This window comes from Pantherophis guttatus, chromosome 1 (genome assembly GCF_059756535.1).
Source record: "Pantherophis guttatus breed Tessera chromosome 1, ASM5975653v1, whole genome shotgun sequence".
NCBI classification, from domain to species: domain Eukaryota; kingdom Metazoa; phylum Chordata; class Lepidosauria; order Squamata; family Colubridae; genus Pantherophis; species Pantherophis guttatus.
In genome coordinates, this window is record NC_142063.1 from 291600983 (window position 1) to 291616527 (window position 15545).

General features: G+C 35.7%; 1 protein-coding gene across 1 annotated transcript in view; it reads right to left on the minus strand.

Moving 5' to 3' along the window:
• Positions 1-15545, minus strand: part of ALK (ALK receptor tyrosine kinase) — a 641419-nt gene that overhangs the window by 103150 nt on the left and 522724 nt on the right. The window contains exon 9 of the mRNA XM_087883123.1: positions 11213-11382. Coding sequence (XP_087739249.1) covers positions 11213-11382 — 170 coding nt within the window. The remainder of the gene's footprint in view (positions 1-11212; positions 11383-15545) is intronic.

A 15545-nucleotide genomic window follows, 5' to 3' on the forward strand; every position in this document is an offset into this window, starting at 1 on the left:
CAGTCACATGGCCTCCAAGCCACGCCCACACAATAAATCACGCCCACAATGGTGTCCTTCTTACCAATGTTAAAATCTGTTCACCTTACCCTATACACATAGCCATGGCCACCCGGTCACATGACCAGCTAGCCACGCCCACCCAGTCACATGACCAGCTAGCCATGCCCACCCAGTCACATGACCAGATATCCACGCCCACAAAATAAGCCACGCCCACAATGTCCCTCTTTACCAATGTTAAAATCTGGTCACCTTATACACAGTGCATTTCAGGAAGCACTTAAATGAATGATATTTTAGAATCACTATTTGTACTTTGTCCTAATCATTTACCTTCCTGTAGCTTTGGCCTACAGGAACCCATCCCTCCAAGAATTGAGCTGGTAGCTATTGTATTTAGCTTTTTCACCACCTTTCCTTTAATAACGCTTTGTGCCATAATGCTTTAGATATCTGAGCAATTTAATATTGGTTTGCAGGCACTTCAGTCAGGATCACGCAGCTTTTCTGAATTCAGGAACTGCTCCATAATCATTACAATCAAAATTCCATTAAAGTTTAGGATGGCTGTCTAAATAGAGCCATAAAAGTCTCATATACAAAGTAAGACAATTAAAAGTGAAACAGAGACCTACAGAGATAAATAGAGAGCATGCACAAGTCTTCCTTTTTTTAAAAAAATGGTGTTTCCTCAAGTAACAAGACCTGTCCACCCAGGTTCTGGCTCAGGTTGAACAAAAAACTTTGTAAACTCTGGCTCCAGTCAGTTTGGATTTCCTCTTCCCAAATAACATACATGCAACTTCCAGTTTCTGTAACTGGGAAAAAGTACTGTATTTCATGATAGAATAAAAATGCTGCTTCAGAGAAAGGGCAGATTATAGGAATCAAAATGGGATGAGATTTAAATGCCTTTCTTCTGGCAAATTAAAAGAATCCAATTTCAACAGATATAATTCAGTCAAACCTAATTTTATTTGAAATAACCCCCTCTCCCCTCATGTAGCTCTGACTACCTTCATTCTGATTTGGCTTGTAACTTCAACTAATAGTCCAAGGTGATTGGTTGAATACAAATGTGCACTCAGGTTGCCAGTGTGATTTTAAGTGACAAGTGTGGTTCAGGGGAACCACAAGTGCTGTTGAAGCTACGGAGCTGTGAAAAAGGTAGTAGTTAATTTTTCAAAAACAGTGCTAAGAAAATATAAGAAAGGCATGGCAAGAAAATATTCTTCCTTGAACTGTAATCCATAGAAAAATGGTGCAATTCTACTAATCATACTAGTCAGGAGCTGCCTGCCAGGTATCCAGCTATAAAGAGTATAGTATTTTCGTTAGTGGCATAAAATGCGTTAATATCTTTATTGTGCTTTCACTCAGAACAGCCTTAAGAAGTAAGCTTATTCTGTTAATCCTATTTCACAGATGAGGAACTGAATATGACTAATACCGGAAAGTGATTTGCCTTATCTGTTGAAAAATTCACCTTTCGTTTTGAAAATATAAGCACGTTCCAGCTCTTATTATTGAGATGATGGGTTTATCATTGATGAACAATCCCTAGTTGAAATCTCAAGAAGCCAGGACACCCAGAGAGCAAGATCTCTGTTTTAAAATCTAATTACAGTATAAACTACTTTGTACAGATTCGGTTTCTAACCAAAATAAGAACACATGAGAATGTCGTTAGTCAGCATTCCTTTCCTTAGTTTCTCTGCATCCAGAGACCAAGTCACATTACTTTTGCAATACAGCAAAGACCTGGACATTGTGAAACCAAACATACTGAATGGTGAACCTCAATATCACAGTACTGTAATTAGCAATTAGCATAGAAATTCTTGTGATAAGAATAATGCAAGAGTTTGCAGAGACAAGCCATATGGGAATATTGTGGTTCAAAACCGCTTCTCATTTTTATAGACTTTCTTCAGTTCTTTCCATTGGAAATGATCCCATTTGAATTCCACTTGCCTTACAGGTAATGAGTGGTGATATGCCCCAGCTCTTGCTAGTTTCATGCTATGCTGGATTATTAATGGAAAGCGTTAAACAATGACTTTTATTTCTCCTCACTTCTGAGTAAAATGTGGGGCCAGATAAAAGTAGAAACTGCTCTTCTGTTGCTCACAAAAAGCAAAAGCAAGTGAATGCAATCAATGCATCTGAATGCAATGGAGTTAATTCCAACTGAAATGGTGGGATTGGTATGGCCAAATAAGCCCATTAAAAGAAAACAAGCCTTTCAATTTTGGTCACGTAACTATTTCTATCTTTGATTTAAAAGATAGATATTGCACTGGGTGATTTTGCTCTATGGGAACCCAGCTATATCTCCCCAATATATCTCCCAGCACTAAGCTGGAAACATTTTCATTAGAGTCCTAAAATAAAATGAATTGGGGAAGATTCCTTTCAGCAGTTATTTGATCAATCAGTAGAATTTTTCTTTGTAGTGCTGCTACCTTGTATTTCTGAAAGATTGATGGCTATGCTGTTTTGACTATGAGCCCTTCTTTAATTGTTTATAAAAAGAAGACCATTTGTCCAATCTATCTGAAAACTACCTTATCTGCTCTTTCCCAAGGATTGTGGGCTGTCTCAAAATGAGATGCCACTGAAATGGAAAACCTCAGCACTTCAAACCGAGACTACAGTCACAAGTAAATATTCACTGAAAGTAACGGGAAACTGATAAGATGTCAGACCATATTAAAATGAGGCATTTTGCACTCCTTGTAAACTGTCCTCATCACATGCTGAACCATCATCTGAGGGGAAATATAATACTGAAAGGCATCTCTTCAAAGGCCTATGATATACGAAAGGTATGGTGTTAAGTCTGAAAATATTTTCAGTTCATGTTGGTCAAAGCAATAGAGCTTTGCCCTTCTATGCAGCAAAATAGAAATGTGAGATGTGATCAGGAAGGCTAACAGTAGTTTTCCTAGTCTCAAGGTACAGAATATAAAATAACATATTCAGTTCCAGGAAGGCAGATTCCAATTGCGTGGTAGAAAGAAATTTGTTAACAATAAGAGCAGTTTGATGATGGGACCAATTACCCTGATGTGTTCAGACAAAGGCCAGACAGCCACTTGTCTGGATTTTTTAAAACTAAATTGAGGTGAAAGTTCCATTCTAGTTCAGTCTTAAAGGCCATTATCCTCCCATTTGTTTTCTGTCCAACTATCATCTTCAGGTTTTAATTTTTTTTTTTTTTTTTGCTTTTAAGACATTTGGTTCGTTCAATTTTTTTTACCCTCAAAATGGCAAACTGGAATAGAATAGTGGTGGCAGCAGTAAAAAATGCAATCCATCTTCAATCTCAGAATATCACATTAACACAATTCAGAAGTTTTAAAGACCTGCAGCTTCTGTTTAATGAGCAGGTGGCAACTGTGGCCAGGAAGGGCTTTGCCCTGCTTTATCCAGTGCACTAGTTGCACTACTTCTTCAATTGAAACAGACTTCAGACAGTCACTCCTGCCCTAGTTATCTCATGGCTTGACTATTGCAATATGCCATACATTGAAGTACAGAGTGCCCTTGAAGACCACTCAAAATCTTAGACTAGTCCAGAATGCAGAGGCACAGATGGTAATTGGCATATTCATGTGACACTTCTGCAAGCTATAGAGGTTGTAGTTTGTTTCTGAGTCCAGTCAAGATGCTGATTATGCTCTATAAAGCCCATCATGGCAGAGGGTCTCAATGTTTGCCTATCCCCAGTCAATTCATGATGATAAGGCTGGCATGTTAGTTCAATCAAATGTATCAGAACCAGGAATCGTGCCTTCTCCCTCACAACACTTATCTCTGGAAAGAGGTGGCCCAGAGGTCCAGATGGCTCCTACCCTGTTTATATTTCAAAGAACCATAAAGTCTGGTTGTTTTCCTTGGATTTGGGTGGGTGAAGCCCACTTTGTTGGATATTAAATGTGGCAAATTTTTTTTAGTTTTTTGCTAGATTTGCCATTTTATTCCTTTTCTCAGTTTCTAGTTTTGTTCTTTTTGTGTTCTGCTGACCTTTATTTTTAATGAAGAGTTGGATGGCATCAGATAGATATTAGATCGATCAATCGATAGATTATTATATTGTAGTATTTTTATTATGGCTACCTAGAAATATGAATAAACACACCAATAAAGTTTAGCAGATAATGTAAACTTGACATAGTCACAAAATATATGGTGGGCAAGCTAACTAATTTAAATGTCATTATTCCTGCAATCATTTCAATTTAAATTGGAGGAAGAAGTACAGAGAACCTGGCTGCACTGAGTACGTTGCAGATAGGATTGGACTTCATTGAAAGACAGCTACCACAACAAATTGGATATTCCTTGATTGAAGAAGAAATCATTTCCAGAGGTTTGAAAGAAAATAACAGTTTTGGGAAAATAAATTGCTGTGGGAGTTAATTATTTGTAAAGAAAATTATTTGGGGCAAGGTACAGGGAAAATATTTTCGATTCATGATGCTTAGGGGAATTGCACCATAGGATTATTGTTCTGTATAGCAAAATAGAAATGTGACATACGATCAGAAATCATTAGTCCACCATTCTTGTTTCTTAATATATCCATTCCCTGATTGTATCATCACTGCCTGCTAACATGAACTGAAACTACATTGAGCAGAGATTGCCAGAGATATCTTCCCTACATTTAATGTTTTCTTTCCCCTTGAAAGAAAAACAAGTGAGGAACTACTCACTACAGGAGAAAAGATTAAGAAACATTCCACCATATGTGAGTTTCCTACTTCAGACTCCAGAGTCCATGGCTGCCTTTAGAAATAAATATTTCAAAAAAAATCTGCATATGACTGAATGTCACTTTTAGTTTGCCGGTTGTTTGTCTCCCAAGCTATGAGTGTCTTCTCTTTATTGTTTGGAGAATTAAGATCAGCAAGTTTGGAGCCTGTCCATATCTATTTCTTCCTCCTACCTTTTGGTATCATAAATATAAAACACCTAGGGTGCAAGATCATGCCATTGGATGATAGTCATCCAGGGCATTGGAGATCCAGGTAGCAGAAATGTTGAATCAGTAAGAGATTGTGCAATAATAAGTAGCATACTGATAGTTTGAAATAAATTCAGAAAAATAAATAGTCCAGATTCATCCCTCCTGCATGTTTTGTGGTGAGGAAAATACATAAAAGCCACATTCAATGGAGAGAAAATAACTCATATAGATTGCAAGGTTTGATTATTAATAATAAAAAAGATTAAATCTATGATACTTTTTCTTCATAATGGTCTGAATCACCTGGTTTCAATAACTTTCAATAGCTTGAAATAAGTAGCATGGTATCAAGGAACTGTGTAAACAAGGTGGAATATTTAGAGACCTGGTTGAATTTGAAAATCTTGTATGAAACTCAGAGCACTTGCTGGATGAAATATGATTCAGAAACTAAATAAGTTAAAGATTTTATGATTAAATGGATAATACAACTATTTTGATGGATAAGTAGAAATGGTTTAGTGTTTTGAATCCCTCTAACAGCTGAGGAGTAGTCAGGCAACTTGGTTGTATTCTAAATAACTGTTGGCTTCAGAGCAGCCATGCGAGAAGTTCACAAATGTGAATGTATAAAACATGTAATCGAGATTGTACAAACATATTTTTTAAAAAAGCGAAAGTACAGTACAGCCTGACTTAAAACATGGCTATAATAATAATGAAATGCTGGTTCTCTCTATCTATTATAACTGTTTATCCCATGTTAGAATATAATCAGGAATAATTACATATCCTTAGTTCTATAATAGTATTTATTCCCACTTGTCTAAGCACTCAAGACTAGGACAATATGGAAAGGTTTAATTTCTGTTAGATCATGGATCAATCAAGAACCATGTTATTTGTTTTTAAATATACAAATAAAGAATAGAATACTTTTGAAAGCACTCTGAAAAAGGTCAGTGATCCTGTAAAGGGAGGGGATCACTTATTCTGTTCAGATACCTGATGAAACTGAAAACATAAAGAAACCTTTAAGAAAATATCTGACAACGGGAACATTGCTAACTTGGCCTAGTTTGGAAGCTCAGCAGGGTCAGGCCTGTTTAGCATAATTCTGTGGAAAAAATGTGAGGTTTTTTTCACATTGTTTTGCCTTGTTTATTTTTGCCACTAAACATTCATGTCAGGAGCTTGAGTGAACAAAGAACACTACAGTTTGGTGCTTCTTTAATTTATTTCATAAATAAATAAGCCCAATGTGTGATGTGTCATCATGGAAAAGAAATTGCTCCCCTTAGATTTAGTAACTGGGTGTACTATTTTGACTTCCATAGCTACAACCAATTATTATCCATCTCATTCATAACTTTACAGGAATTTTGGCTCATATTTCCACGGTTTTAACTCAATAATATTTAAGGTTTTTTTCTAGAATGAAATACTTGTTTCAAGACATGCTGCAATGGTTTTATGGACTTTAGATCTAGACTTTCATTTGGTCAATCAAAATGATTAAATTGCATTTCTTTATCCTTTGTCTTCATCACTAACTTGCATACATGGTATCACTATCTTACTACATGACCTATTCTACTTCAACTTCAGTTGTTCAACAAAATAGAAAGAAAAAATAACAACAGAGTAAAGAAAATATATATAAAGAAATGGCTTTCCCATTCATCACAAGTTTAAACAATTTTAGTAATTTATCATCTTCCCTTAAAATAAAAGAAATAATCTCTTCTTCCTATTTCCCATCTTTTATTTATAAACAAATCCTTAAAGCCTCCATTTCAATCCTGATGTCAGCAAAAGTTCATTAGTGGTTAACAGAGATAACAACATATGTATTTTAACCTTGATCAAGTAAACAACTTAATATTTCTTCCCTTTGTTTCTAACAATTTTGATCTTTAGTCCAAATAATATCCTAGAACTTGATTTCTTTTGACTTTTTCTTTGTCCCTTCTCACAAAATTCTTCAAAACTTCAATATATCTCTTTTGTAAATCCAATAAAGGGAAATTATCCAGGTCACTCACTTAGTATGTTATTTGTATATCCCTTTTAATTATTAAGACATCAGCCAGTTTCTTTTGTATGTTCACTGTAACATCTTTTTCCATGTCATTCTTGTTGTCTGTTATTTTTAAATCCACTTTCAATTCAGTCTCAACCTTGTCATGTAAAATCAGTTCCACTTCCATAACATCTTCTTAACACAATCTGTAGAGGCAGATACTCTTAAAATTAACTTCTGAGTCTATTGTTCAAAAATATCCTTCAATATGGTCAATGTTAAAATATTTTGCAACCTCTTGAATAATTTTAACTTGTTCTCTTGGAGTGATTTTGACAAGATAATTGCAACTCTTCTAAATCTCCATTTCAAGACTATGACTCAGATGGTGGGCTGGTGAAGATCCAAAACTTTAGAAATGATTTTGAAACTTTGTCTAGAATTATAGCCAGCAATGACTTCAAGTCTCTGGAAAATTATGTTGAGAAAAAGAGATCTTTCTTGTATTGTTATGGTGAGAACTGTGATAAGGGACCCAATATTTATGAAATACAGTATATATAGGGCAGGTCTGGTCAAAATCAGCCTCTATTGATGAATGGAATATTCCTACAACTACCCCTAGTTTAACTGAACTGACTGACTGTATATTAGACTAAATTCTAATAACTTTTTGTGACAAATATATGCAAAACCTGAGGAAATCTAAGAAGAGGAATTCTTTTCCACAAAATTTGTATCTGGATGGGAGATCTAGGTTGCAGGTTAGATGGGGAATCCATCTAAAAATCCACAAATACAGCAAAAGTATTGGCAAATCATTGCAAGAAAATTGCATGGATATTCTCTGAAATTACTCCTAACTGAGATTGATTTGGAAAAAGATTTACAGTACTGTATGGGTGTAAATCTATATTGATAATTTTATAATCTGTTTCTCAGTCATGAGAGTCCATTAAAATAGACGCTGTTAAAAAATTGTCCAAATAAATATAAATAAATTTATGCACCTATGCAGGTGTAATTAAGTGGAGGAGGAAAGGGAAAAAACCCAATAGTTTTACTGTAAGACTTCTCAATTTTATTTTTGCAGGCATCTTAACACCATGTTTATATTGTTCCTGATAAAATAGTTGTGTTGATTACTTCCCAAATTCCAGAATTCTTTCAAAAATCTTGTTTTGAATGCTGAAGATTGTTTTAGAGCTCTCCATAGACCATATTAAGTCTCTAAGAAAAAGATGAATATGAAACAGCTTCTATATGATAATATGATAAAGATGAATAAATTTGCATTTGACCATGCAGACACTTGGAAGAAAAGCAGCACAGAATATGAGAGTCAGAATGGAGCCTCACAAGTGAAGCATATGAGAATGGATAGGGTTTAGGGGGAAATTGTTACCTTGGCAACACATAAATGATGCTAGACAAATGAATTTTAAAAAGCTACTGAAAAATGGAAGATAACTAAAAGAAATGAAGCCACTACATCTTACTATGGAGGGCAGAGGCAACAAAGAACACCAAAGGAGGCAATGCTGATAGTTTTATATCGTACATTAATTTCATATCCACAACAGAATGCTTTTTGTATTAACCCACACTATGCTATGCTATGTCAAGAGTCAGGAAGATGAAATACATTTTCGGCATAGTATCTCCACCAAGGTGCCCTTAAAATTATATGCATTGGTTTTAACATGAGAGTTAAGGCTGAGACACAAACAATAAATATATTATTTGCAACAAAGGCTTAAGCACTCAGAACTTTCTCATGTTTTTAGGTTAGCATTGGGGAAGACAGCTAGGAATATAGAGATGTTCCTGAGACAAATAAATCCCTCTGTGATCTCTAAAAAACCTTTTCTTTTATAGAGAAAGTGGTGAATATTATTTATTTATTAGATTTCTATCCCATCTTTCTTCAACTTTCACTTGAGGCATAAATGACCAGGCTCATATTGTCATATTCTGGACATATTATGTGAAGACCTGCTCTTTTGAGGAGCTTATAATGCTGAGAAAGGTGAAAGAAAAGAGAAAAAAAGCAGCAAAGTGAATGGACCCAATTACAATGACATTAGTACATCATGAAGGGCCAGAATGGGGAGAGGTAATCCTAGGGAAGGTCTATCTATTTGGTCACTAAGAGTTTGAACGAACTTGATGGCACATTATCAGATTGTTCAATTAGCTCATTGGTGGATATAATAATATTTTCTCTGATTTTTCCTCATAATAATCTTGTAAGGGTACAGAGAAAATGACTGGCACTTTGTAATCCAATACACTTCAATGGCTGAAAGTAGACTTTGTCCTACTGCTATATCTTAATTACTACATCACCCACATTGATTACTATCATCAGTGAGAGATGGAAGGGGAAAGATACCCGACTGGTTGGAAGAATCTAATGTTTGAGTTACCTGTCAAATCTTACTGGGCATTCATACGTTAGTAAGACAGAAAATAGGAAGGAAAGGGAGGGAGAAATGCAAATTTGGGAGAAACAGCATGAAGCATAAAGAGACCAAAATAGCCATGAATCTACTGAAAGTGCAATCCCATGGGGTACACAGCCAGTAAATCTGTATTAGACTTTGTGACAGGCTAGGCAATACATCTTGATTCTCAGATATTTCATCTAGTATTCAGGAATTTGCTGCAAGAGAAGTTCACAGATGCAAGACAACTAGATAAGTGGTTTTAATGCAGACAAAATAGAAGCTGTGCAATATGTGTCTCCTACAAATCACAAACACACAATCATTCCTCTCTTTCCTCTCCCTCTCCCTCTCCCTCTCCCTCTCCCTCTCCCTCCCTCCCTCCCTCCCTCCCTCCCTCCCTCTCTCTCTCTCTCTCTCTCCTGTCTGTCATCTATCTATCTTCTATTTTAGTTTACATTTTTGGCCTTCAGTGGAAATTATATACACTGGTAGTTCTTTCTAGCATGAGAACTATTAGTCCCCATCTCTTCAGCTTTAGTCCTTACAAACTGGTTTGAAAGATATTTCTTTCCAGCCATTTCTGCTCAGCCACTCAATTTACAATTTACAAATAAAGCAGACATTAAAGCCTTAGATCTCCACATTTTCTCATTGAAAGAGTCATGCTTTCAACACAATGAAGCTGTTCCTGGAATACTTAACTACTTAAAAAATAAGGCACAACAGCAGGGTTGAAAATTTCAGCCAAGCTTTCCCTCTCTTCAGCCACTTGAGGAGGGGAGATGTAAATGTCCCAAAGATGACAGACAAGGAGAACATCAGATATTTTAAAAAGTGGATTGGGATTTGATTTTCATTTAGTGGCGGTGTTTGTGGGAAACTTTTGTATCTTGAACAAGATACAGTGTTAGTTGTTTTGGATTCCCAAGAGTTAATAGCAAATTCTTATTACTTATTATTTTAGAGCAGCAATATTTTCTGAGTAACAATTAAGAGCTTTTGTCTTTATTTTATAAAATAGGATGCATTTGTGTAGATTTGAGCATTGAGAGACTGGTGAATTGTGTGACTAGACATGTGCCTTGGGGGTTCTCTAGGGCCATATTTAGTGGAGACCCCAATAGCTAAAGCTTTTAAGTCTCTTGTATTCGTTCTGTGATCAAAATAATATCTACTTCATTTCTGCTACAGTGCGTCTATGATTTCAATCCATTGAAAAACCTCTGCAAGGCAGCAGAAAACCTACCTTTTGTAAGACCCTCCAAAGGTGCATTGTATGCTAGAAAGATACTAAGCCTATCTCCTGAAGTGACTGCCTATATTATGTCTCGGGTCAAAGAAGCAGTTTTGAACTGAATCATCATGAAACCAGTCACTGGCTCAAAAAGAACCTCCCTGCATTCATCATCAGCAGGCAGCAAGAACAAATAAAGAATGAGCTATGGGCAAGCATGTCTGATCCTCTTCTCCACGCAAAGAGAGAGGAAAAGGAATTGTTCTCAGAACAATGGCAATAGAGAAAAAATTATATTTTCTGTCTATGACTGTGTTGATCCCATTAAGTATTGGACAACCAAGCCCAAGTAGATGGAATTCATTTTTTTTAAAAAAACCACACTGCTTTCAAATAAAAAGCTTAAATCTGAATTTAAATGAGAAAAGTTTAACTGGTCTTAATTGCTTATCAGCAGTTTCAGTCATTCAACACTCATTCAAGAATTCATTGCTAAATGACATATGAAGAAGCATGATATATCCTACCTGTCAAAAACATCAGGGAGAGGTCTGATCATCTTTTGCCATATTCCCAATCCTTTCTGGTCATTCAAGTGCCAGAGCTTTCTGCTCTGCTCTTTTCCAGTCTTGTTCTCAACAAGGACAAGGGAGACATCTCCAAGCAATGTGCCTTGGAGGAGCCATGATATCTGAAGCTAAGAGAGAAAAATGTATGCAAAATCAATTAAAACAGCATGCTAAGAAATAGCAACTATCTGAATTATGTCAAATTAATCATGTTCACCATTCATTTAATCAAGAACAGAAGCAACTTAGAACTAAGGAGAAATTTCCTAACAGTTACAGTAGAACAATTAATCACTGGAACAATTTGCCTCCAGAAATTATGGGTCCCTTCCAACTCTGTTTATTCTCTTCTCTTCTCTTCTCTTCTTTCTCTTCTCTTCTCTTCTCTTCTCTTCTCTTCTCTTCTCTTCTCTTCTCTTCTCTTCTCTTCTCTTCTCTTCTCCTTCTCCTTCTCCTTCTCCTTCTCCTTCTCCTCCTCCCTCTCCTCTCCTCTCCTCTCTCCTCCTCTCCTCCTCCTCCTCCCTCTCCTCTCTTCTTTTCTCTTCATATACTATGAAGAACTGCTGAAAATACTTCTCCAGTGGTTGCATGTGACTCGCTCCAATCTGTGCTCAATCTTCCCTCCACCCAGAATAATCTAAAATTGAGTTTCTATAAAAGTTTCTATTTCCTGGAATATAAATGCCACTTCCTTTTCTTATATACCTTATTTTATACAACAGAGATGCAGTAAGATGGAATAACTATTTTGGTAATCATTTCAGAGATGGCTTATGCTGGTTTCAATACTTTCTCAGCCACTCAAGAGATACAGTTATAATGCTTTAGCCTTGAGCTCCATTCTTATTCCTTCTATATGCCATATTGTGGGAAATAAGCATCAGCATCACACTTTGTAGCTTCTATATAATCTGGCTGGTTTGGAGATCAAAGAGCTCTGCATTTCTTTCTAGACACTATAAGGGTTTACTTGTCTCACTTCAGCTGATCTTAGAGCCCCTTTCCACATTTACTAAGAATATTTCAATAGCAAGCTTTATAGTGATTTCCAACATTACATTAATTCACTTCTAAGAAAAGAAATAAACCCACCACCAACAAAAAGTAAGGACAGAGTTCAACAGCACAATTCAAAATAAAGCAGAAAAAGTGAACATAATGAACATTGAAAGAAAAGGATATTCGCTTGTATGTAGGAGTAAAAAGAAGGATTTGGCTGAATATTCACTATAAAATGAGTTTGTTAATATTGAGGTTATCTTCCCTAGCTCCCCTTGAGTTGGAACAAAGTCTCATCAAAAGATCTGCTAAAACGGGGCATGTTGAGACTTCCCCAAGAGAAACCACTTACGGTACATATTTACTGGCAAGACTGAATGCTTTGCCTGAGAAGTATATGATTGTTTAATGATGATACTTCTAAGCAAGTGATGGACTAGAATAAGAAATCTATCATATCCTGCAGTAATTGAATTTTCTGTACTGTCTTCAGTCTACCTGTGTAGACTGCATTATAATAGACTAATTTGGAAGATAAACTGGCCAGTTTAGAAGTTTAATTTAGAAGATAAACCTTGTAGACAAATGCTAAACGTAAACTGTACCGTCAACCAAGAATCTAGGGATAGGTTGGGCTCAGGTGCATCCCTAAACATGGCTCCTTTTAGAAGGGTGGACTGGATCTTGAATAAGCAACTGTCTAGCACTACAATTAGTTCCATTTGATTTAGACTGATCTTAAAGCACATTCAATTTCTTAGATAAGTATTTGGACCTCATACTTTGATATGATAAAAAGGTAAAAAAACCAAAACAGTACTAACTGTTACTTGCATAGCAATGATGCCTAACTTTGTATGTCATTTTCCATTCATTTCATAGAGACTTTAAAAAGCAGGAAAGGTAATATGGCATTCTAAATGTTTCCATTCATAGCATTCATTGTTTTTCTCTTCTTCATAGCATCTTTCTAGGTACTTTTTAGATCATTCTAGCGTTTCTAACCCAGGAATTTTGTTTATGTCTGTGTCTGTAACTGTACTAGATAAATCTCTTATATTAATATTACTTTCACATAGTTCATCTCTAATTTTCTGTTATGCATTTTAGTTGTTGGACAGGCTTTGTTTAGTTTTGGTACCAGATACTACATCCAAGGCCTCTGTGAAATCTCTGTCATTAAACACAGGGCACTTACTACGCTGGAAGAGTTCCCAGCTCAGCTTAGCATTTAAATATGCCTAAATATGTACATTAATATTAATATGATTTTTAAATAGCAAACCCCCCTCTCTCTAGATATGGTTTAACAACTACATGTTAAAATACACAGAGGTTTGTTTTCTATAATGAATAATTTTGTATTCAAGCAGTGGCAGAGAGAAGTACAAAGAATGCAGTAAGAAGGTATTGCCAACAATTATATAGTTATGTCTCTTGATATTAGAAAAATTGGTTTTATCTTTTCCTCTGAAGGTTATTATAAATTTTTCAATTATGCTCCGATAGTATTTGGATTTCTATTAATTAAAATACCATACACCAAAGTAGTCTAACTGATCTCACTTAGGTTTAGAATAACCAAGTACCTCTGTGATCCTTTTATTCCTATATATAAAATCCCTTCCTAATGCTGCTATTTGCCATTTAAAATTGGGTTCGTCTCATTGTTATGACTAAACATAGTCATAACAATGACTATGACTATAAAACAATGACTATAAAACTTTTGCAATTTTGGTAAGTCTCAATAAAGTGCAGTATGAATTTGCATGTGCTTATAGAAATAGGAAATAGGAAAAGGACAAGGAATTTACAAAATTAAAGTTCTGAAAATTCAGGAAAGTACAAACATTCAAAAAACAAAACAAAAACAACAACCCTGGACAATATTAGAATACAGAGAGGTTTATTATTATTATCAGTATTGAAATTATGTTTAATAATAATAATTTATCTAATGCTCTGTGTTTTATATATATATATGTATGTATGTATACACATACATACATACATACATACATACATACATACATACATACATTTGGAGTTGGATCTTGAAAATTATCTAATCCTTTATCTAATCCTAATAGTTACCCTAAATCCATCTATAGCTTTGCCTGGCCTGGAAGACATTTCTCCCATATAAAGTTTACTTTTAGTCCTACTTTATTTTTCATGGTTTCACAAGCAACCTATTAATTAGAACAGGGATGTGGGATATATAATTCTCCTAGTGTGGATAAATTAAAATGTGCAATCCTTGTATTGGCTGGAATTGCTAAGAGTTGTAATACAGCATTATCTAGAAGGCCACATATGTCCCACCTCTGCATTAAAAGATAAGCTGTTTTTGCCTATTTCCACAGAAGCATTCCATGACGTGCTTTTCACTTTTTCTGGCATTATAGCTGAATTACTTAGCAGAGCATAGAGTTCCACTGTAGAAATGGATTACTTCCCCAGCTAAGTATGCTCATTAAAACATTAAACTTTAGAAACGAAATATGGCAAGTCACATTAACATGCACAGCTTGAACAAGGAGCCTGCTGAGGAAATGACAAACCCACATCTCCATATATTCATTTAGCCAGTCTTAGGGCTCTTCTGGGTGACCTGCTAACTGCAGGCAAGCATCACTTCAGTGGTCATTTATGATGCCATCTTCAGCTCTCCTCTATCCCGTTGAGGAGGCAGCCTGCAATGATGCTCTTGGGCTTTGCTTTTAAAATGGTATTTTTTGACCTTGCACCAGCATGAGTCCAGGTATGTGTTTTCTCTGCTGTGCTTTAATTCAATCCAGGCAATGTCTGAACTTTTATTTGTTGATATACAGAGTTGCCAAAATATTCTCTCCCTTCTGATTGTGGGTTTCTGTACTTCACATCTATTCCCCAAATGTTTACATGTGAGAAAAGGGACATGTCCTTAAATCCACAGCTTTTGCTGTATCAGGCAAGACAGGACTGAGGCATTATGTGGGATGGTATGTGGGTCTATGTTTGACAAATTGTGCTCTGAAAAACAAGTTCACCAACTCTGTCCTATGTGTAGCCATTGTTAAGAATAGAAACTGGTCAGAGAGGAACAGTAGTGGACTTACAAAACATGATATTTTTTCTTTTAACAGATTCCCCACTAGGTCAATGAAACATGACTATTTCCCCTTTTCCAGATGAAAGGGAAAGTTTTTCTTCTGACATAAGTGACAGGAGGAACGTTAAAACTGATGCAAGTTGTGTAAAGCTGTCCAGGCATAGCCTGCTATATATAAGAATGTAGAACTGAATA